The sequence below is a fragment of the Osmia lignaria genome, chromosome 9 (genome assembly GCF_051020975.1).
Source record: "Osmia lignaria lignaria isolate PbOS001 chromosome 9, iyOsmLign1, whole genome shotgun sequence".
Taxonomy (NCBI): Eukaryota; Metazoa; Arthropoda; class Insecta; order Hymenoptera; family Megachilidae; genus Osmia; species Osmia lignaria.
The window spans coordinates 13,957,597-13,980,454 of NC_135040.1; the positions used below are offsets into that span (position 1 = coordinate 13,957,597).

The window sequence follows — 22,858 nt, forward strand, 5'->3', positions numbered from 1 at the left end:
GAATACAATATTAAACAAATAAAATACGCGTGAAACTTAAAAAACAATGTTCTATTATGTATTTACATGTGTGTGTGTATATATATACATAATATACTATTTTATACAAAAACATCATTAATTTCTATAAGAAATAAATATATCTTCGTTATATTTTATGATATTGTATATAAGTCTTTTGATTTAAGAAATAAATTATATTATAACATTGTTACTTAATAGAAACAAATTTCCTTTAGAACCACAAATCACCACCGACATCGTCATCTGGTTGCGATATTTGTTGCGGAGTTTTTTGTTTTTGCTGAGCACTGCTCTCTGCATCGTCATCACTTTCAGATACAGCTAAATCATCCTGTATCTTATTTTCACCTTTCTCTTCCCTTGCAGGTAAACCAGCCAGTAAGAAATCTGAGGGATCGTAATTTGGATCGACGTCCATACTTTCATCTATAATTGGAAAAAAGGAAATCGTGTGATATTTAATTAATTCTATTGCAACCTTATAAATTCATTTATGATCACCAACCTTGCTGAAGCAACTGTTGATCCGCCATATAAAAACCAACATTACCCAATTGAACCATTGCTTCTGCTGCCTGTTGACTATCATCATCTGCAAGTACTACTCCACCTTCCCTAACTTCGTTCAGTTCAAGTGGTTCCATTTCAGCGTTTTCCGACTGTTCATCCGTACCAAAAGGAACCTCGTCAAACTCGTCTTCACTTGAGAATTGTAAATCTAACAGGATTTATATAAACGTTTTCTTTTTATTGTAAGTATATAAAATTTGCATATTATAAGATAATTAATTAAATTTACTTTACCTTCTTCCAGCACATCTTTCTTTTTCGAATTTGCACTTCTACTACCGTCACCTTCTGTATCTCCCTCAACATCCACGAAATCAAAATCATCCACATTTGACTTCCCGAATGGATTCTCCGGTGAACTCGTTTGGCTCTATAGGAAACACCATAAGATTTTGGTAAAAGAAGGGAAATATGAAAATGTTGGTAAGTAGGAGTAATACCCCTCTAAATTCTGGTTCTACAATAGTATAATTTTCTTCGTCCGGTCCCAGCCATGAAGGATCATAGTCTTCTTGTTCCATCGCTCGTTTTTGTACCAATAATATGTTATTCTCCAATTGTGTCAGGTGTTCATCGTACTATAAATTACAATGTGATTTTAGTACGAAACGTGAATTAAATCAGGATTAATGCACAGAGAGAAAGGATTCATAATTACCTCGTCTAATGTTTCTTTACAAATTTTTACAACTAACTCTGCTTTCTGTGTAAACGGCGATTCTTTCCCATTATATATTGTACAATTTTCCAAAATTTGTTCAATATCCCTGACGAACTCGTGCCGGCTATGATATTTATGAGCTGAATAAAATACAGTAAAATAATAGGTATCATAAAATTAAAAATATTTAACGCCATTAGATAAGTTATCTTACCAGAAACTTTTTTAGATATCGTTTCCAAATCCATAGGCCTTTTAATAACAGTGTAATAATCTTTCACTAATTTCTTATTTACCGGCTTCAAGAATGGCCAAGCTTCTGCCATAGATTTCAATTTATTATTAACAACATTGTCCAAGATGAAAGTAAGAGCAACTTGGTCGTTATCGTCCAGAAGAGGATTAATTGCTTTTTCCAATCTCATTAAACGGTCCTCCTTTTCACCAAGCCTTTCCACGCAAGTCTCCAACATACGTTTAGCTGCCACTGTCAACGAACTCTTTAATCCATTGTACAATGTTGAATTTTCAACAATTTGATTTACATCCGCTAAGAATTCTTCTCGACTTTGGTACTTCTTTAATCTCAGATTCTCACGTATAGTTTGTAAATCCATAGGTCGTTGTATAATTTTATAATAATCAGGAACAGCCTGTTGAAAGATTCATAAATTTATACACAAATTAAACAGTGAATTAAAAATAATTTCGAAGCAAGTTTATAAATAAAAATATACTTTAGCGTTAACAGGGAACAAGAAAGGTTGAACATCAGGCAGGTCTCGCATTTCGTTGAGTATACTTTCTAACATCGTGGACATAACAACAACAGGATCAGTTCGACGTCTATTAGCTGGTCTCTGTTGTCGTTTAAGATAATCACAGTGATCATCTCCGGTAGCTCTTCTTCGTTTCTTTGAATTCACCGCCTCTTTAGGCACTTTCAATAGCAAGGTACGCCTCTTCATTTCCTCAGCATGCTAAAAATATTAAAATTACAAAATAACGTATGATTGTAATTCACTGAAATGATTAAATCAATATTAAAAATAAAGATTACCTTAATTAATTTAGAAGATAACTTCACTTTGGTACCATCAACGTTAACGAGATCCTGGTCATCCGTGTTAAGCTGTTTTTCAATTTCTTCCTCTTGTTCCTCCGTCATTGCAACATTTACCGGTGCTGTTGTTATGCTATTCTGATACAAAGGGCAAGCTTTATTCGTACGCATGTGACCTACGTTACCGCAAGCACCGCATTTCAATTTAAGATCTGGTTTAAGTTTAGGTTTCTTTCGTTTGGAAGGAGAGGTTTCAGGTTTAGGATGTTTAGAAGCAGGAGAAATAGATTGAAATGAATTACAGAATGGAAGGATACTGTTCGAGGATGTAGTGGTTGGGGTATTGTTACAGCTACGATCGAATATATTATTCGACGAGATATTATTTCCAGTCATTGGACCACCGAGCATACGTTCCCGTTCTTGATTCCTTTTGATTCTTCTCAACTGTTCCTGAATTCTTCGCTTTTCTCTCTTCATTTCTTCTTTCTGCGCTTCGTCCAGCGTCGCGAATTGTTTAATAAACGTTTCATCTTTCGAATTTCGAATTTTTATGTAAGTGTCTATGACCGCAGGTTTCCTCACTAATTCTATTCTAGTAAATTCTTTACCCTCCGGATTTCGAAACGTTCGATAAATCTTAAGAACTCTACCCTGTTGCGCGTTATAATTATTTACCGGACTATCTTCCTCGTCATCTTTCTTCTTCTCTTTACTCTTCTTATCCTGTTCATGCACTTCGCCCATTAACATTTTTCGTAATTCGTGTCGTTGTTGCTCTTCCCGTTCGAGAGACAATTGGGTGCTAGTTTTTTTATTCGAAAGCATGTTCTCTATATTTTTACCCATTTCCTCTATGTCGGAGCTATCCTCTTCCGAGCTTTCACCCTCGTCTGTGCTTAGAACCTCGTTAGAGGACAATACACGATTTTGTAAATCAAAGATTCTTTGACATTCTTCTTTGTATCTCTCTTGATGCTCGGCAATGGAAAATCTATTTCCCCTCGAGAATTTTGTCATACCCTCTTCCCCAGCTTTTGCTTTCTCTGTCGATAATGTTCTAACTACGTCGATAACTTCCCATCGTGATAACTTTTTGATTTCTTCTTCCGGGACGCCGAATTTACGGAGCAACGCTTTTGCATTGTTCAATGATAGTCTTCTTAAATCAGCATCAGTCCCGGTTACTGTCCTCTTTGGCTGTGCTTCTTGCTCCTCCTTTATTAATATTTTAATTATTATAATTATTAATGTTAATATTATAAAAGTAGAAAGTATATAATAAAATAATGTATTAAATATATTTACCTTGCTAATTGTTGGCTTATTTGGTACTCTAACATAAGAAAAACCTTCGCCACAACCTGTTGGATCAGCCGGTCCTGCCAGTTGTAACAAACATTTGCCTTTCATAGCTTGAATGTATGCCCGTGTTGTATTCCAAGGTGCAACCTTAACTTCATCGTCCATCTTTAATTGCATCTCTTCGTCGTCGTCGTCTTGAGGTGTAAACAAGAACTTTTCACCGTAACCAGCATCTTTCAATCTTTGTTCTGCCGCTATCATACTAAAGTAAGAGCAACACTGTTCAGGAGACACCATCGCTCTGATCTCTTCCTCTGTCGGTAATCTAAAGTCCGGCTTTATAACCCACCAATTGGAATCCATACCTGTTACGATGAATCGTAATATTTATTATAATCATAATACTGTTAATATTTCTTTTTTAACTCTATCATATTACATTTGTGAAATTAACCTGTTCGTTTGAAATCGGCGCATAACTTCAAACGTTTTCTAATACTACTTTCGCTATGCGAAGGAAACGCTTTTTTAATATCGTCCATTCTAATGCGACGAGGTGTATCGCGAGATTTCCAAAATAATCTATATATAAATACTTGTAAGAAATCTCGGACAAAATTATTAGCTCTCTTTGAATTGGGACCCGGTACTTCGTACAACGGACACTCTTGACCGGCAACAAATATAGCATCCACTTCTCTAATGTAATACTGCTGTCTGTATATAAAAATTTTTATTTATTACACGATACTCTATTCTATGATTGTATAAATAAGTAAATTTGATTACAATACCTTGTCCTTATGATTAGGAAATCTGTCTCCGGAATTTTGTGTTCATAGATTGGCGCTCTGTACATATTATTTTCAACCGCTTGTATACTTTGACCAGGTGTAAGAATTCCGAGGAAAGGACTGGTGTGTGCATAAGCAGTTTCACCGTATTTATATTTTTGTGGTCCTTGATCTTTACCCGCCTTTCTTTTATAATAATTCTTCACTTTAGAGCACATCCCTACTTGATTCATCAAAGGAGGATGTTCTTCAGAAAACTCGACGAGTACTAATTCACCATCTTTGCCTGTTAAATCTTCAGCAGTTCTCATGAAGAAGACATCACCTCCACCGGATGCGATTCTTTCTTGTTCTCTTTGCTAATATACAAATATTACAATTTTTATTGTATTTATAATTAATTAAAAACAAGAATGGCACGTACCTTAGACTTCTTTTTGATATGTTTCACTAATGGTAAGACAGAATGAGGTCCAGGATGGGCAAGTGGACCATGACTGAATCTTCTTAACGGTGGTCTGTGGAAATTTCGAAGTCTCATTTGTCCCATATGAGTCTGAACAAACGGAGCACGTAGTTCTACTACCGGTGTGCTATGCTGTATCAGATTTCCACCCCCAACTTTTAATCGCAATGTCGTTTCCGAAGACCGTGGCATGTAATATCTAAATATCAATTAAAATAATCAGATATTTATACAAACGCAAAAATTATATTTATTATTCAGTTAACTTACGTGTCGTTCGAAATGTTAAACGGATCTCTATCTGGTGATTTTGGCGGTGGCGGTGGAGTATCTTCTTCCAGTACATTTATTACTCCAGCTTTGCCAAGTAATAATTTACTCTTTTTAACATGCGGATGGGGTATCTTTACTTTCGGCTGAGGTCCATTATCTTTATGATGTAACGCCGGATCTATGTCATCGGGAATACCAAGAACAATATTTTCATCGTTTGGATCTAGAGTAAGAATTTTAGGCTTTGGAATTTTGTTCATATTTTCCGGATCCCAAATCACTTCCTCCTCCCACAATCCATAAACTAGTTCCTCGTTTTCTACAGGGAAAATAGAATACCATGTATCGTCGTAATTTTCTTCTCGTGCTTGTTGCTGGTTTCCCTTGTTCATATTCCTATTGATAATATAAAAATGCAATTGAGCGTAGTATAGTAATTTAATATTACATTATTAAAAATTAGTAATTCCCTTACATTTTATTTTTCTGCGATTGCATATGTAATGGAGTTGTAATTTGTGAAGTAGCTAATCGAACGTTCGACGCAACTGGTACAGGTGCTCCTTTACCTGGCTGACTAAATGCTTGAGCAGTTCTGTTTCCACTGGACGGTACCCATCCAGCTGCGTTATTTTTACTATTCAGCTTCTGTAACACCTTTAAAAATATTTACATTCTCAATGGCAAATCTTAGAAAAATTTTAATTCAGGATGTCATGTATTGAAATTACATAACATACTTTGTGCTTTATGTCGTCGCCATTCCATATGACATCATCCTCCCAATGTAATTGTGATACCATCAAAAATGCATCATCAGAAAATTCTTCGCTGTTATCTTTACTATCTTTAATATCTTTGGTATCTTGTATATCCATAATATCTGTAGTATCTAAGGTGTCTGTAGTATCTCTAATATCTTTAGTATCTTTATTGTTAGATTCTTCTGGCTATTATTATTTTTTAGAAAAATTAAATCATAATTTATGTTTGAAATATCATTATAATTCGATATAAATATAAATACCTTCTCTAACAGTTTAAATCCATAATTGAAACCATCCCCAGTTTCTGGAACTTGAAGCATATCGTACCAAAGTTGTGCAGGTCCAAAGCGCCAGTCGGCTACCTTTGGTCCCATATCTCCATTTTCTCCAGTTTCACCTGTTTTACCTACATGTTGTTTATCTTCTACCGGCATTAACAGTTTATTTTCATCATCAGTACAACACATATCTGGTGTTGGGTCTGTACCATACTGCATTATCCAACCCTAAAATAAAACTGGTTTGATAAATAATCAAATTACTGTCGCTTAAAAGTTACATCATTGTCTGTATATACTTTAAATTTTGGTTTCTTTTCATCTTGATCAGAACCAGAATCAGAATCTCTGATATCATGATGCCGTTTCTTTTTACGTCGCTTTTTAACACCTCTCCATATTTGTGGAAGGCTACTAGGCTTTCCCGGTCCAAACAATCTTGAAAACCTTAATACTTTGTTGGCACGAAAATCGGGAAATAACTCGGTGACATCAACATTGGCATATTTGGATGGTAACATAGATGCAAGAGGAGTTTCTAATTTACGCTGACGTGCAGCCTCTGCTTCTTCTGCGGTGAGTGCCTCCTTTTCTTCAGGTATTGGCGGAGGTGGCATTAATTGGGTATCAGATTTATTAACAACTTCTTCATCATCTGCATCATAGTCAGCATTTTCTTTTTCAGCTTTTTCACCAAATGTATCTTTGTCTATCCATTAAAACAATATTTAAATTAAGTTAACACTATAATACATATGTATTTATAATTTAATTTGTGTTTTACTTACTACTTTCTTCCCTCTCGTCGTCTGCTAGTTCATTTATGTCAGAAAAATCAAGCGCATTGGGTGATTTCTCAATATAGTTAATTTCTTTTTCATCAATCGCTTCAATGTCTTCTTTAGATTTATCATTAGATTCTTTTTGTCCTTCAATAGAATTATCATTAAACATCATTTCTTGAATAAATGAACTTAATCCAAGACGATTTAGAGAAGCTAAATGTTGCTTTGCTTCTGGATCAAGAATGTCATCTTCTAATTGACCATTGTCATCGATATTTCCAAACAAAAATCCAGTCATATTGATTCCAGACATTATGTCTTTATCATTTTCTTCCTCAGAATCAGCCATTTTTAGAGCTTATGCGTTAATATACAATAAGCTTTTAGAAAATGTTATTGATTCCACAAGTGTATGAATGTACAGTAGATACACAACCAATACTTAATGATTGCACAGTTTTTAATCATGAAAACGTGGTAATATTTAATATGTATATTTATTTACAGATACTTATATTCATACACATGTAATATTTATTAGTGTAATTTTATTATTTACAAGCTTTGTTAATTACAAAAGTATTTAAGTTAACGTTTTGTTTACGTAAACTCTCCCATCAACACACCGCCATGTTCTGCAACATAGCACCACTGACTACAGATAGTAGTAGACTGGACATGCCTTTGTTCTCAAAGGGTTGTAATTATTAGGGACTCAGACAAACCCAGATGCAGTGTGGCATCTATCGGAAGAACAGCGGAAGTAATACAACAAATCTTAGGTGGGCAACTTCCTGACTGCTGAAAAAACATTAAACACTGACGCTAGTAGTCCTCGTCACCTCCATAAAGCAAGCCGGAAGGAATAATAAAATATGATTATTTTTAATTTTTCTTAGTGTATTTCGTTTGTAAATCGTTTGTGATTGATTGTGAGTCTATTTATAACGTTTGTGACAAATTAGTTCTTTCGTAATTAGCAATTTTATTTCAATCATAATGTGAGCCGAAACTGTTTAGTAATTTTTTATAATAAACAGATTTTGTAATAACTGATAACTGTAATTGATTGGAAATCGTTTGTCATTTACAAATATATCATTTTCATTGTTTGTGAGTGAATAATTTCTTAAGTATTTATAAATTTGTTTTATAATAAATAATTATAGTGCGCATGCGCTACAGATCCGGTTGTACCCATCACTATCCCGAACAAGTGAGTTTCATGATTTGTTCGTTTTTAGGTCTTATATTTCGCTACTTGCTTCGGGGTCCCCGACACCCCGGTGGCGTAATATCGGTATGCAGCATCACCGGTACCTCGGGGTCTCAGATACCCCGAATGCCGTAGTGTCGGTAAGCAAAGTGTCGTTGGTGCTTCGGGGTCCCTGACACCCCGGATGCCAAAATGTCGGTAAGCAAACCGTGTCACCAGTGCTTCGGGGTTCCTGAAACCCCAAGATGATATCATGTCGGTATGTAGAGATAGTCATTGGTGCTCCGGGGTCCTTGGCACCCCGTGGGCTATAATATTGGTATACAAAGATAGTCACCGGCGTTTCGGGGTCCTTAATACCCCACTATGATGTCAAGTCGGTACGCAAAGGGCGTCTTCGGCACAGGGGGGTCCTTAACACCCCTGGGTAATATCAGGTCCGTATGAAGAGGGCACAACCAGTTTAATTTTTTTCCAGAGTTTATTTAATTTACTTCATTTATTTGTTTTTGCTTATTATATAAGCTCATAGATTGGGAATAACATTTATGATTGTATCCGTCTTCTGGGTCTCAACCGAGGACCCCATTTATTTTACTTTTTCCAGTTATTTATATAATTTTATCCCTCATTATAGGCCACGGCCATCTCAGAATCCCTTACGTACTTGCATTCCTTCCACCTCAGCATTCCTTACGTTCCTGCAACCCTTAAGTACCATTTTTTTTTTTTTTTTTTTTAACGTGGTGGAAATCTTCAGAAAGACACCTTCAGCCCCCCTGGGGAGGGGCCGGAGGTAGTGTGGGATTTTTACCCACTAAAACCACCACGGTGGCCTGCACTAGGGCGGAAGGGAGGGTCCTTTGCCCTACCGCCATGTGCCAAACTCCGCCGACATCGGGGGCCACACCCGATGCCGGCACTCCACGGGCCGCGTGCAGTGGAGACCGGGGCCCCAGCCCCGGACCCCACAGGATTCCTTTACATCCCTCGTTCCATTACATCTATGCATCCCTTACATCCCTGCATTCTTTTCATCCCTACATTCTTTTCATCCCTACATTCCTTTTATCCCTACATTCCTTACATCCCTACATTCTTTTCATTCCTACATTCTTTTCATCCCCACATTCCTTAAATCTCTGCATCCCTCATAATAAATATATTGTAAAGACTGCTTCGAGTAAAGGTAAGTGAAGGTAAGTAAAGGAATTTCGCGAAAATTTCGAAAAAGCAGCGCCCCCTGGCGGCAAGAATGCGAACTAAAATTTCGATGTCGAATCAGCGCCATCTGGTTTTGGAAAAAGGAACTAAACCTTGCATCATTTCTGGCCCTCTGGCGGCAAAAATGTGAACTAAAATTTCGATGTCGAATCAGCGCCATCTGGTTTCGGAAAAAGGAACTAAACCTTGCACCATTTCTGGCCCTCTGGCGGCAAAAATGTGAACTAAAATTTCGATGTCGAATCAGCGCCATCTGGTTTTGGAAAAAGGAACTAAACCTTGCATCATTTCTGGCCCTCTGGCGGCAAAAATGTGAACTAAAATTTCGATGTCGAATCAGCGCCATCTGGTTTCGGAAAATGGAACTAAACCTTGCACCATTTCTGGCCCTCTGGCGGCAAAAATGTGAACTAAAATTTCGATGCCGAACCAGCGCCCTCTGGTGGCGAAAAAAGGAACTAAATTTGTATAAAATCGCAGGCCTTATAGCCGCAAAAACTTCAACTCAATTTTAGGGATGTACTTGTATGTATGGAATGCAGGAATATAAGTGATACAAGGATGTAAAGGATACAAGCATGTAAGGGATGCAGGAATGTAAGGGATGTTGGGATATAAAGAAGGCAGAAATGTGAGGAATACAGAGATGTAAGGGTTGTAGAAATGTGAGGAATGCAGGGATGTAAGGGATGAAGAGGTGTAAGGAATGTAGGGATGAAGAGATGTAAGGAATGTAGGGATGAAAAGAATGCAGAAATGTAATGGATGAAGAGTTGTAAGGAATGCTGGGATGTAAGGGATAAAGAGATGTAAGGTATGCAGAGATGGGAGGGATGCGAGGATACAAGGGCCGTGGTGATAAAGCGATTTAGGGGTACCCCCCGCGAGTCCCATGAAAAGAACAAAAAAATAAACTACAAAGGGTGGCCTTGGCCGATAACGAGACTCTTGCGCCATCTATCGGAATGCGGCGGAAACTATTCGACAAGTAGTTTCCGCTATTTACCGATAGATGGCGTGTGTACTTTCTTGGCGGGCTTTTTAAAATTCCATTTTGTGAGTACTTACATAGGGATGTCTGGACCCCCTAAATCATGACTACTTAAGAACAAAGCCATGTCCGGTCTTCTTGTACATAGTCACTGGTGCATATGGTGGTTCTGCATTATATTATAGTCCTTTGGTATAGTTTACCTAGATAGGTTATAGCTAATGAATTTTATTCTAGGTAGCAATAATTTCCGAAATTGTCTACTCACTGGGTATACGCGTTTTGAGCCAGTTACAAGTGTCAGTCTCATCGAGTCATCGAGTGCCGTTTAGAATAGACATGGAGGTAATTAAGGGGTGTCACAGTACGATCCGAATAAAATTTTAATTCTTTCTGTCTGTTATTAATTAATATAAAAGTGATTATTAGAAAAATTCAAAGGTTCAGCTTTTAAAACGATAAGGTCACGTGATAACATCATAAAACAATGTTAATAATATTTGACGATATTGCAATTTATAAATTATAAAAACCACTTCATATTAGTTTGTCATAAATTTGATAAATATACTGCTCAAGTAGAATTATATATACTCGATATATGATTTCTATAAATCATTTTTGTGAATAGTTAACCATTTCCAAGATTGGTGTAATGATTGTCAACGCGTTAGACGGTTTATTTTTGATACTGGAATTTCTCGCCAACAAGATCCTGATTTATTGACACAGGTGAAAGGATAGTAAAAATGACGGAAAGTTTAATAAATGAATGGCTGACGGATTGTGCAGATGTATCATCATCAGAGCTTCATACTTTTGCTACTACTCTGTCACAAGATAATGAGATAGTCAGAGCACTTTATGTACTTTTGGAAGAACGTAGTAAATATAGTCAGGTAATACGTTTATGATAAATATTATTCCTTATTGCAGTAAAAATGTATTAATTCATTCTTTTAATTATGTAAGATTTATTTTTTTTTCATATCCACAGCTATCATTTTCAAGTTGAATTTCATTTGTGTACATGAATATTAATTTTGATTTATTACAGTTGGTGGATACTGTATGCGATCAGTTATACAATTTCTATCGTTCTCGGGAAACAGAACTACAGAGGTTTACCTTGCAGTTTTTGCCAACGTTAATATACATCTATTTAAATTCTGCAGCTCATGGCGATATTAAGGTAACAGTATATAATTAAAGATAATATAATTAAGTATAATTAGTATTGCATGCCTTACGAAGTTATGACAAATTACATTGCAGGCATAGAAAATACAAACATTAATATTACATAACATGAAACATGTATAATGATTGTTGTTTCTTAATGCAAAAATAAATTATGCACAAATATCATTTCAGACATTTGATTTTTCATTTAATTAGTTACTTACTTCTTTTTACAGAACTGTAGATCTGTAGAAACATTATTAATTGGATTGTATAATCTGGAGATAATGGATAAGTCTGGACAGCCAAAAGCAATTTCTTTTAGATTACCATCGCTTGCCATGCTTTCTGTATATCACGAGGTATATGTATTTTATTATATATATAAATAGTATTTCACTTCTATTTTAGTTGATACTTAATTTATTAAATTATAATTATCACCTGTTTCATATAGCCAGCAAGTTTAGCACCTGCTTCTTTAACAGAGAGTGCAGTACGTAGATTTGAAGAATGCAATACAAAACTTGTTAGTTGGGGTCCATTGCAACAAGTTGAAACATTGACTGCTCAGAATAGATTAAAAGTTATGACTGCTCTTTTGTTTATTTATAATCAACAATTGGGTTATATAAGCAAGTTTGCTTTGGAACAGTTATGCAAAGTTGCTACCAAGTAAGCTACAGTTAATTTCACGCATATTTAATTTAAAAAAAATGACAATCATTTTGATCATTTGTTATAGACTTGTTACCCAAGGATTTATGAAACCAGGACACCATCAACGATCTTCGTACGGAAGTGAATCTAGTTTTGTTCCAAGACTTCTACCTCGTATACCTGTATCCAGTCAATTTCTTCTTGAATTTTTGCATGCTGTATATTTTGCTATGTGCGTAACGTATTCTTTGTATGGTAGTAATAGTAACTTACCATTTAAATATAATGTGTATATCGATAGGTATAACGATTGCTGGTACATAGGAACTCAAGCAGTGGAAGATATTCATAATCGAGCATGTTATGAAACATATCCAGATGTTATGCTAGTCACGAATGCTATACGAAATTCTGCTAGCAGTGGTCCGTCAGGTGTGTGAAATATTTATCAACGTGTTTTACAAAACAACGAAGCGAGAAAATACATTAAACGCTATGGAAACTTTTCATGGTTTTAGGTCAACCTACCGATGGACCAATTGGTATTAGCGTCGCGTTATCACCAGCAACTGCAACCGCCACGGTGTCTAAATCAATGATTACAAACGCTTCTTTCCGGGCCAAAAAATTGCCAGGTATACTTCTGCAAGTTAACATTTCATTACTTATAAATACCATTGAAATATAGCTTAATAAATTAACCCGCTAATATGTTTATAATTTTAGTATTTTACGCACAAAAGAAAGATTATTTTTCCTGTTTGATTAGAGTATTCATAACTAACCAGCATGTTATGAAATGTTATAGAGATGTATAGCAATTACCGATTAGCATGCACTACCAAATGCATAAACAATGGAAACTTGGTTTAAGTAAAACTTTCAGATAGCGTTTATTTTTAAGTTACTTTACGCTAATATATTATTTTTGTAAATATATATTTTATATTGTCTTTGAATATGTAGAACTAACAAGGTGAATGGAGTTCTATTAATTTTTCAAGCAACAATTATTTTCTTTTGCTGAAATATTTTCTTTTTTTGTACAAAGTATGTCGTGAACATATGGAACATATATTTAAATATTTAAACAATAAAAAATATACTTCATAAATTAGTAGATTAAAGCAAACATGCATTGGTTGCAAACATATGTCGTTAGACGATCTGGATGTGACGTTATTTGAGGATGAAGCGAACGCTATTGATCTTGAAAAGCAACATCAAGTAGCAGTGTCCAACACTACGAAGCGGTTCCCTTGGTATTGGAAACATTCACTTCCGGTTTCAATCGCAGAAGATATTGAAATAAGAAAAATGAGTCCTTCTTCCTCGATGGAGAGTTGCAGACGAGGAAGCGTGTGTAGTAATCAAAATTCACCTCACAAATCATCTCCTAAAAGAAACAGAGAGCATTCGAAAAAGAATTTATCCGAAAAAGATGAAGATCATAATTTGAAAACAGCTCTGAAAACGAAAAAACAACATAAAGAAAGTACAGATTTATCTCATGAAAATAAAGTCGGATCTGCTTCGCATCTGTATAGCGTATTGGAAGAACAGTTTCTAGGGGAGATAATTAATGAATCGATGGAAAATTTATATTTGGAAGGAAATAAATCAGTTGGTTTTCATACGTCTGCTACTCTGTCAACAAATACATGGTACTAATGATTCAGTTTCAGCACTTTAGGATCACTAAACGTTATCAAAATTTCTTTGGCAAAACACGCGACAAATTAATTTCTGTTACACTGGTTGTAACAATTAAATATTTTAATTAGTAGTAATTTGTGCATTTATCGATGGATTCATTTCAGAGACACCATCATTCTTAGAAGAAAAAAAACACAAGCCTAATGTATTTTGAATATTCAAGTGCACACGATGGGAAACTGCATGCAATTTTGATGCATTTCTTTTCACTGAAGATATCACGTTTATTATAATGCAGGTTCATCCTAATCCTTTTACGTTTCCTTCCCTACTATTATAAAGCTACATTCTTTCATAAAATTATGAATTGTATTGCATTATGATGTTTGAGTTAGGAAATGTCTGATGATGATGAATGTAATATTTATATTTTCTTTTTTGCTTTACACAGAATGCTTAAGTCCTTGTATTTGTTCTACTCTCACGATAGTTTAGTAGATATTGCGGTATCTTCTATTGACAAATATAAATAGTAATATGTTTATACCTTTTTTATTCTTTCAGATGATATACCAATTCAAGAAACCAAGGAGGATTCTGGAGGAGAGGCAAAAAGTAATCTTGTTTCTATCACTGAAGAAGAATCCACAGAATCAAAAACAGAGTTGGTTCAATAAGACAATCGAAGGATCAAAAGACTGTGTCGACGATTACAAATTTTCTAGTGCGTGGAAAAAGAAACATCGAAGAAGGAATAGATAAAATGTAATTAAGAACGTTCGTATTGATCCGCCTGAAGAAGAAAACGAATTTGGATCTCAGACAACGTTAAAGGAAAGTATTAAAAATTCAATGTTAATAGCGATTCATTAATAGAAATGTTAATGAGTGTTTAATCAAAAAAAAAAAAAAAAAAAAATGAATAATGTCGTGGAAAACAATTCAATTAGAGTATACACTAACATTTCTTTAATTGATGGCGAAACGACTTGCATTAAGTGGAGATGTCGATAACACTAATATGGAGGCTCCTATTACATTAAGTATAGATAATGAAACAGAATCATTGACTTTGTCTATTCAAGTCGGTTCTGTTAGAACAAATTTGTAAAACAAAGAAAGATATTAGTAGTGGGCTACATTGAACAACTAATTCTTTTCATTCAGTTTTAATTACAATTGTACATACCTTTTTCTTCCTTTATCACTGAATTATTAATTTTAAAAATTTGAAAGGATTTTCTACTCATAGTTGCTTTAGAAGTAGTCCATTACTATACTGATCTCCATAATTAGTTAAAAGAAGTAATGGGGAAGGGAACAATAAACTAATAATGTATATTTTCTTTTTATAGAAATACACTAAATTTAGATTAAAAAGTTACGTTAATTATCTTTATAATATGATTTTAATGTATCAATTAGTTTTATATTTTTTTAGATATTTTTATTTACAATTATTTAATGATTTTAACTATTAAAATCTTGTTCTTTACGTAAAACGAATTGCTGACTAATACAACATTTTAACATATGAGTAAAAGTAAATATACTTTCAAATTAAAAACAAGTACTTACGTGTATTTTTTTTCTGAATTATTGAATGATGTTCATATCTAGAATATTCAATTATATCACGTTTGCATTTATTTTTTGGCAAAGTGTAAAGCAACTTTTTGACATCATGGTTTCAAAAAAAAAAGCATAATTCATTATGAATTAAAATTTTAGGCATTTTACGAACAAAATGCAATACGACTGATTTGTCTTTCAAGACAATGTAAAAATAAACTTTAAAAAATTTGTAATTTTCCTAACAATTACATTTTCTATAATGTATTTTCATGCTCCTATGCATAATGTCATACTGGTAAATTATGTTTAGAAGCAAATGGTTTTGTATAAATTTTAAAGTAAGAAGATTTTAGCTCATACCATAATTCATTTTGTAACAACTTCAAAAATGATTTATATCCATGTTTTCTGTACTTTTAATATTAACAAACCTCAGGATTTTGGACTAGTAACTTTTTATTCCTGTTTAAACTCATATGTGATTACTATTCAAGATTCATTTAAATTATACTCTTACATAAAAGTAGTATTGTATTATTTATAATCAAATAGTTGCAATGTAAAATATTTCAAAGAATGTTTCCTTACAGTTTATACAGTATTTATGTTTGTAAATATACACTGTGATAGAAAATACTTCTTAAGAAGGATTTCATTTAAAAGCTATTTATTAGCTACTTGTTATTTTATTTAAAATAATAAACATGTGTCATGAATAATTTATGAATATAAAATGATGATAATGTGAAAAAGTTTTTGAAACAATTCTTATATTGTATTATGTTTAAGAAATTGAAATTTGGAATTGGTATCTACTTGAAAAGACTGCACTTGCATTACATTATTCCTTAGTCTAACTAAGAAACATACATACCCTTATGATTTCTTTAATCAATCATAGTGTTCAATAAATCAATCATCATACGCATATTAATATTCGATAAAAGAATATTATATAATACATTCACATAAATGTGTGTTTAAAGCAATCATTTAACTCTTATGACAATTCTAAGGATTTTAAATCATCATAAATGGCTCCTATTGAGTGGCTCCTTTAAAACAATAAAACAAAATCTATGTCCTTAATCTTAAACTTCATTAAATTATGCTTTCAAAATTATTAATTAAATTCTGTAAATAATGTATAAAACTCGAAATTTATTATATTTCAGTCAAGTATTTAAATTGTTCCCCTCTTCCTACATATTAATTTATTAAAAAAACGTCTTTTAAATACTGACTAATATACTATATGGGAAAATGATAAAATATATAGTCTTTTTGTATTATTTGAAGTTTTCTAATTAACAGAATGAAAACTAGAATTATATACATAAATTTATTTTAGAAAAAAAAAAAATCAGAATTTAATTTTCTGTATCACTGCCATATAGTGTAATTTACTCAAACGAATTAGATCAATAATTTAAGTTTACACATTTTATTGAGTATGTATTATATTATATTTAAAACATACACGCATAGGTGTGAGAAATATGTTTCCTGAAATTGAACAAAATAATGCAAATTATAAGTATTAAACAATTAAACAAGGAGAAAATTAAAATGGTACTATAAAAAGGATAAGTTAAAAGTTTGTTAAATTTGTTAGAATATTTGTAATAAAAGGTATAAAAACGGGAATTGGTAAATACATAAGAATTGTAACATTTAATGTAAATTTTGGAGCTGTTTACTGTTTAACATTCTGTTATGCTCTTTCATACATGTAGATACTTTTCATGGAAACGAAAAGTAAACGTGTACATAATATATACCACAGTTCCACAAAAATTGATGTACTCATCAGATGTGAAATAATATATGCAATTATCTTGTATGTTTATGTAGATTATAATGATATCACAATAACTCATGTATATTCAGGTATAAATATTGTACATTGTTTTAATTTGTAATTATACTGTTAGAGCTTATTATATTGTTACAGCTGTCAATATGTAAATAATATATGAACTTACTGCACAGGAGGTTTGGTTGGGTTTATTCGTAATATATTTAATTTTCATTTGCATGTTAAATTAAAATAATATTTTAAACTGTTTCATAAAATCTATTTCTTTTGTAATAACTATACTTTACCTTGTTTTTTAATACCTTTACTTTGTTATTAAATACTACACGTAGAAAATGTACGACCATTAACAAATTTGTCAGAAAATTGATACTAAAACTGTTGAGCAATACATGTAGATAAATTGATTAAAATAAGATAATAACGAAATCAAAGTACCTACATAATTTCCTATTTAAAAAGTATATTGTTACCAGCTTGTGTATTTATTAACAATAAATAATAATGCAATAAAAGTAATGTTTAGATAAATATGTTCAATAATGTTTAAATATTAGGTGATTGTGTTGCTAACAAATGTAATTAAATAAAATAAAGAATAGTATATACTGTTGAATATTTCTTTTTTATGTGTCAATGCAGTTATTATTAGCTAATATGGAAATACTGATAAAGACCTTAACTAGTTTATTAACGCGATTGAAAGAAATTTTTACCTCTATTCGTTTGACCACGTTTCCCACAAAGCTTTTTCCTATAAATATTAATTAACTAATATTAGTTCCATTAAAAAACGCCTTAAAATATATATATATATATTTGTATAATTTCAATACAACTTACAGTTAAAATCTCATTGTCATAAAGATCTTGGTAGTTCTTAATAAGTACCGTAGTTTCATCTTCTAATTTTTGTGTAGTACTTCGCATTTCATCTAATTTTAAGTACCCTTCATTATATTGCTCTTTCATTTCTTCCAATTTTACTTCAGATAACTTTTTGTCACTGTAATTAAAAATTCACGTTACTCTAAATGAAAGTATTAAAGGCTTATTAATTATTGTTTATGTCACCTTAATAGCTGAGAACTTAAGTTGCGTAGAGGAGAGAGACGCTCTTCGTATTGTGCTTGAATGTCGTGTACTTCAGTTTCTTCGCGCTGTCCCTTTTGATTTTCTAATCTTTTTTCAAAATTGGCAATATCTGTTCTGAGCATATCTACTTGCTTCTTAATATTATCTTCTTGAACATCTACTTTCCTAAAAATAAAAAACAATATAGAAAGTGACTAATTTAAAACTTCAAGTAAAAGTTAACGAAAACGATAATTAAAGTACTTTAATTGCTGATATATATCTTGAACTTCAACTAATTTCTCTAACTGTTTTTGAACAAAATTGAAAATGTTTGTCTGTTGCTCCATTAAATGTTTTTTATCTTGGCATGCTTCTTCCATTGTTTTTCGTTCTTGCACTTTAGAACTCTGCTGTTTTTCTAGTTCTTTTAAATGCATCTCATATTTATCAGGAGATTCGATAATCTCTGATTGTAACTGTGTAACTTTTTTATGCAACTGTAATTACACATTATCATTTTTGATAAAAGTACATGTACTTTTGATTCAGTTTTTTTACAATTTCACCTTTGAAGCTTCTGCTTTGTAAGTTCCACAAAGCTCCACTGCTTGTTGTTTTTTCCGTTTTGCTGCTGTTTCCTTTGCTGTTATTTCTGCATCCTTCTTATTATTCCTTTCCCTTTTGGATTGCAACTTTTGAATCTCAGAGATATACTAAATAAAGATATACAGGTATAAGATACACGGAATTATAAAATATTTAGAAATTAAACTTATTATATATAGTACTTTTTCTTTTAATGATAACTGCTTTCCTATGTAGAGTGCCTTTTCATTTTTAGTTTGTATCACTTCATTCTTCTTTTCTATCATATCGTGTAATAGTTTTGCTCTATTTTGAATTTCATTGATTTGCTCTTCTATATCAGACTCTTTGTTATTTGCAAATAATATAAAATTTGCAAGAAACTTTGCAAATTTCCGTATTTTCTTTGAACCTAAAATATTTTAACTTAATTAGTTTATTATTACTAATTTAAAATATTACATTTACATTTGAAAATACATACCTGGGCTAGATATATCTGTAATACATAAATCTTTAAAATAGATACGATCACATATTTGTACCATTGCAGTATGTAAATTTATGAGTCCAATGATATCAGAATCTTCTATGTATTCCATTATATCTTGTTGTTCCATTAGTGGCTATAAAAAAAATGAAATTTAATAGAAAAGCACAAATATATGTTTATGTAACAAGTTAAGCAATAATAACATTATTAATTGTTCCAACATATATATGAAATCTTCTTAAAAATGTATTAATTAAATCCACAACAAATTCTTCAGTTGGATTTTTTAGGTCCTTTATACTTGATGGAAGATTGGCTTCAATTAGAATATTATGTATTTTTTCTATTTCTAAATCCATGGTAACTGTTAAAACTACAGACAACTTGTATGACAGTTAGTTCAAAACCATTTAAATGCATTCAAATACATGACGCACGCGTAAATGGTGAATGAAATAGTATTTATGGTGAGTTTTCAACAATTTCAGAAGATTCTTCCACCACCAAAATGGTGTGCTTATCTATCTCTTTACTACTCACTTCATGACTACAAAATCAAATATAAATTTTCAATGAAAATAAAGTGATGTTCATATATTTTATAAAATAATATGAAAGGAACATAAGCTGATATATGTATATTTTATTATTTTGTATATATTAAAAGTATTTAAAAATGTTTGTATGTAGTAAAAATTATATCTCTGTAGGAAAACATTATAAGGATGTTTATAAAAAGTTTCATTTAAGGTTTACTTCCACAGATTTGTAAGTATATAAAAATGTTTTTCATAACATCAGTGTTGAAAATCAGTATAAATAAATATAATATTTTTATGTAGTACACAATGGAAATCCACAGTAGGTTTAGAAATTCATGCACAGATTGCTACAAAATCAAAATTGTTTTCCGGAGCCTCAACAAACTTTAGTAGCCCCATTAATTCATGCGTATCACTTTTTGACTGTGCAATACCTGGAACAATGCCGGTAATGTATAATAAATATTTGGACTAAATAGTTTAATAATTTCTTGCTATGTTATTGTTTTATAGGTGTTGAATAAAAAGTGTGTAGAAGCTGGAGTATCAACTGCCTTAGCTCTATCTTGCGAAGTTAACAATGTTTCAATGTTTGAAAGGAAGCATTATTTTTATTCTGACCTGCCTGTAAATATGTTTTTTCAAAGCTATTATAACGAAAAGAATTTGTAGAATATCATGGAGTATTACAGTATGTTTCCTCAGACAATTATTTTGTGTAGGCAGGCTTTCAAATTACACAACAGAAGAAACCTTTAGCCATTAATGGAGAACTTAAATTTATTGTATTCACACCAGAAATGCAGAAACAACCTTATTTTAAGACATCAAAAATTAAACAGATACAACTAGAACAAGACAGTGGTAGAAGTTTTCACAGTGAACATTTTGAGAGGTATTAGTAGCAGTGTTGCTTATTAATGATTTCACATTTTAAAACATAAATTGTACACTGTTTTGTTTAATTCATGAAAGAAATTTAGTTGATCTTAATCGAGCTGGAATACCCCTAATGGAGTTAGTTTTTGAACCAGATTTAACAAATGGGGAAGAAGCAGCAGCTCTTGTAAGGGAATTAAGTTTTATTTTGCAATTAATAGGCACATGTTCATGTAAGATGGAAGGTTAATATATTTCTACGATTTTTTTGGAGAAATAATTGTTAATTATTTAAGTTACACTTTTAAATTTATAGAAGGAGCATTACGAGTTGATGCGAATGTTTCTGTAAGTAGAGATAACGCATCTTTGGGTACCCGGACGGAATTAAAAAATATTGGAAGTACGCGTGCCCTCGACAATGCTATAGAATATGAAATAAAAAGGCAAATTTCCGTTTTGAAAAATGGAGGTAAAATTGTTAATGAGACTCGTGGCTGGGATTCGCAACAACAGAAAACAATTCCAATGCGTGAAAAAGAAGAAAAACATGTAATATAATCGCGCCAGTTAAAATAAGCAACAAGCCCTTAATTTGAATAATAATTTTCAGGACTACCGTTTTATGCCTGAACCAAATTTACCACCTTTATACTTACATAATTTGATTGATGTGGAATTTTTAAGAGAGCAGTTACCAGAATTACCAGAACAAATGCGACAGAAAACATTCCAAGATCTTAAACCTCAGGCATTTGTGGGAATAACGGTAACTTTTGTAATTGAGATATAACAAAATTGATTGTGTATTCATCGATCTTTTACTTTCAGAGTAATTTAGAATTATTCAAATTATTTCGTAACATCTTAGAAAATGGAAAATATCGCAATCCTCAATTGGTAGCTACGATTCTCATCAGTGAAATTACGACTTTTTTACAAGTAAATAATTTGCAACTTACATATTGGTAAGTTAGTGGTAAATTTGTTAAAGCAAGATGAAAATAAAATATATTTAAGATAATTTAACTTTTAGTTCAGATAATTTGAACCGTATTGGAGAAGCGATTGATTTAATACAAGATAATGCAATAAACTACATGATATTGCAAAAATTGTTAAATAAATTAGTCATTGAACCAGATAAAACGCCAAAACAGGTAACTTTAGAAAATTGAAGTTACCTTAAATCTCATGTAAATTAATAAATTTTAATTGTATCCTTTTAATCAATAGATCATTGAAGAAAATAATTGGTTTATGATATCAGACGAAATTAAACTGGAGAAATTATGTTTGGAAATACTTGAGAAACAGCCTAAACTCGTTAAAAAGTACAAAAAAGGACGTACACGTGTATTTAAAGTACTTTTACAACAAGTAGCCTCGGCTACAAACGATTGTGCAAATATGGAACAAACTACGAAAATTATGACAAGATTGTTAAGTTAATTTTTAAATATATTGGTTTTGCAACATAAAATATGAAGTACTTTATTAAGTATCCGATACGGTATCTACCTTTAAAACATATTCACGTACCTCTATGTTTAAAACATTATGAAATACATAAAATTTTCGTCTAACATTTATTTTTTTCTTATATAGATATAAAACTAAATGTGAAAATTATTTGTGGTTTAAAAAATTGAAAACCATCGGTTCTCTATGCAACTCTATTTTAGTCTGAATTAGCACAAAATTTTATTTTTAACAACGTTAATTATATTATAAAATACTTCATAAAAATGTCAGACTATGTTCAGTTTCTATGTGATACCTGAGGGTGGGACATGTTCATTACAATAGTACAAAATATAATAATAGCAGCAACCTTTATCAAATCAACATAATTTTTTAAAGACTTATTTGGTTTATAAAAAAATATTGATCATAATTTACATACTTTTCTTATTACTTTACAGTTGCTAGAACGAATCGTATATAAAAAAATTATTATTAAATATACAACC

At 32.0% G+C, this 22,858-nt stretch overlaps 4 protein-coding genes across 8 annotated transcripts; 2 read left to right on the forward strand and 2 right to left on the reverse strand.

The window, feature by feature from the left end:
* Nucleotides 1-78: 78 nt before the first annotated feature.
* On the reverse strand, nucleotides 79-7,624 carry Taf1 (TATA-box binding protein associated factor 1). Of its 4 annotated transcripts, none has more exons than XM_034318396.2 (18): nucleotides 6,990-7,624; nucleotides 6,501-6,910; nucleotides 6,184-6,429; nucleotides 5,897-6,106; nucleotides 5,632-5,804; nucleotides 5,154-5,552; nucleotides 4,842-5,082; nucleotides 4,418-4,776; nucleotides 4,078-4,340; nucleotides 3,627-3,988; nucleotides 2,316-3,536; nucleotides 1,993-2,235; nucleotides 1,470-1,908; nucleotides 1,253-1,395; nucleotides 1,035-1,172; nucleotides 829-964; nucleotides 530-742; nucleotides 79-450 (listed from the first exon to the last, which is right to left on the reverse strand). In XM_034318396.2, exons 1-18 carry the CDS (start codon nucleotides 7,333-7,335, stop codon nucleotides 236-238), a joined length of 5,757 nt encoding a protein of 1,918 aa, XP_034174287.1. In that variant the 5' UTR covers nucleotides 7,336-7,624; the 3' UTR covers nucleotides 79-235. The 4 variants fall into 4 exon arrangements, with proteins under 4 accessions (XP_034174287.1, XP_034174297.1, XP_034174306.1 ...); XM_034318406.2 differs by having other exon boundaries at nucleotides 1,056-1,172; nucleotides 5,632-5,813; XM_034318415.2 differs by having other exon boundaries at nucleotides 575-742; nucleotides 5,632-5,813.
* A 2,938-nt stretch (nucleotides 7,625-10,562) lies between these two features.
* On the forward strand, nucleotides 10,563-15,984 carry Hyccin (PI4KA lipid kinase complex subunit hyccin). Its single transcript, XM_034334621.2, is given in 13 exon segments — nucleotides 10,563-10,580; nucleotides 10,655-10,762; nucleotides 11,150-11,316; nucleotides 11,475-11,609; nucleotides 11,836-11,961; nucleotides 12,057-12,274; nucleotides 12,345-12,491; nucleotides 12,561-12,691; nucleotides 12,778-12,894; nucleotides 14,480-14,568; nucleotides 14,571-14,669; nucleotides 14,672-14,899; nucleotides 14,901-15,984. Coding segments are annotated over 11 exon segments (1,566 nt in total). The 5' UTR covers nucleotides 10,563-10,580; nucleotides 10,655-10,762; nucleotides 11,150-11,166; the 3' UTR covers nucleotides 15,027-15,984.
* Nucleotides 15,985-16,989: 1,005 nt separating this feature from the next.
* On the reverse strand, nucleotides 16,990-19,922 carry LOC117608899 (uncharacterized). 2 transcript variants are annotated; one of them, XM_034334655.2, is made up of 8 exons: nucleotides 19,686-19,922; nucleotides 19,456-19,597; nucleotides 19,175-19,383; nucleotides 18,953-19,099; nucleotides 18,648-18,883; nucleotides 18,384-18,569; nucleotides 18,153-18,315; nucleotides 16,990-18,063 (listed from the first exon to the last, which is right to left on the reverse strand). In XM_034334655.2, the coding sequence occupies exons 1-8, from the start codon at nucleotides 19,821-19,823 to the stop codon at nucleotides 18,028-18,030; spliced, it is 1,257 nt and encodes a 418-aa protein (XP_034190546.2). In that variant the 5' UTR covers nucleotides 19,824-19,922; the 3' UTR covers nucleotides 16,990-18,027. The 2 variants fall into 2 exon arrangements, with proteins under 2 accessions (XP_034190546.2, XP_034190535.2); XM_034334644.2 differs by having other exon boundaries at nucleotides 19,668-19,921.
* A 103-nt stretch (nucleotides 19,923-20,025) lies between these two features.
* Nucleotides 20,026-22,825, forward strand: GatB (glutamyl-tRNA(Gln) amidotransferase subunit B, mitochondrial). Its single transcript, XM_034334604.2, has 10 exons — nucleotides 20,026-20,232; nucleotides 20,307-20,454; nucleotides 20,520-20,633; nucleotides 20,729-20,901; nucleotides 20,982-21,130; nucleotides 21,202-21,437; nucleotides 21,499-21,654; nucleotides 21,717-21,853; nucleotides 21,922-22,045; nucleotides 22,122-22,825. The coding sequence occupies exons 1-10, from the start codon at nucleotides 20,141-20,143 to the stop codon at nucleotides 22,335-22,337; spliced, it is 1,545 nt and encodes a 514-aa protein (XP_034190495.1). The 5' UTR covers nucleotides 20,026-20,140; the 3' UTR covers nucleotides 22,338-22,825.
* Nucleotides 22,826-22,858: the final 33 nt, after the last annotated feature.

Bases quoted from the DNA above. Each gene is read 5' to 3' on its own strand.
- Taf1 (XM_034318390.2), bottom strand. From the start codon at position 7,335: ATGGCTGATTCTGAGGAAGAAAATGATAAAGACATAATGTCTGGAATC. The intron at 6,107-6,183 runs GTATTTATATTT...AAATAATAATAG, and splicing joins GATTTAAACTGTTAGAGAAG to CCAGAAGAATCTAACAATAA. The intron at 4,341-4,417 runs GTATTGTAATCA...TTTTATATACAG, and splicing joins TTCCTAATCATAAGGACAAG to ACAGCAGTATTACATTAGAG.
- LOC117608899 (XM_034334644.2), bottom strand. From the start codon at position 19,823: ATGGATTTAGAAATAGAAAAAATACATAATATTCTAATTGAAGCCAAT. The intron at 19,598-19,667 runs GTTATTATTGCT...TTTTTTTTATAG, and splicing joins ATGTTGGAACAATTAATAAT to CCACTAATGGAACAACAAGA. The intron at 19,100-19,174 runs GTACTATATATA...ATCTTTATTTAG, and splicing joins AGTTATCATTAAAAGAAAAA to TATATCTCTGAGATTCAAAA.
- GatB (XM_034334604.2), top strand. From the start codon at position 20,141: ATGTTTGTATGTAGTAAAAATTATATCTCTGTAGGAAAACATTATAAG. The intron at 20,233-20,306 runs GTAAGTATATAA...ATTTTTATGTAG, and splicing joins AGGTTTACTTCCACAGATTT to TACACAATGGAAATCCACAG. The intron at 21,438-21,498 runs GTAATATAATCG...AATAATTTTCAG, and splicing joins GTGAAAAAGAAGAAAAACAT to GACTACCGTTTTATGCCTGA.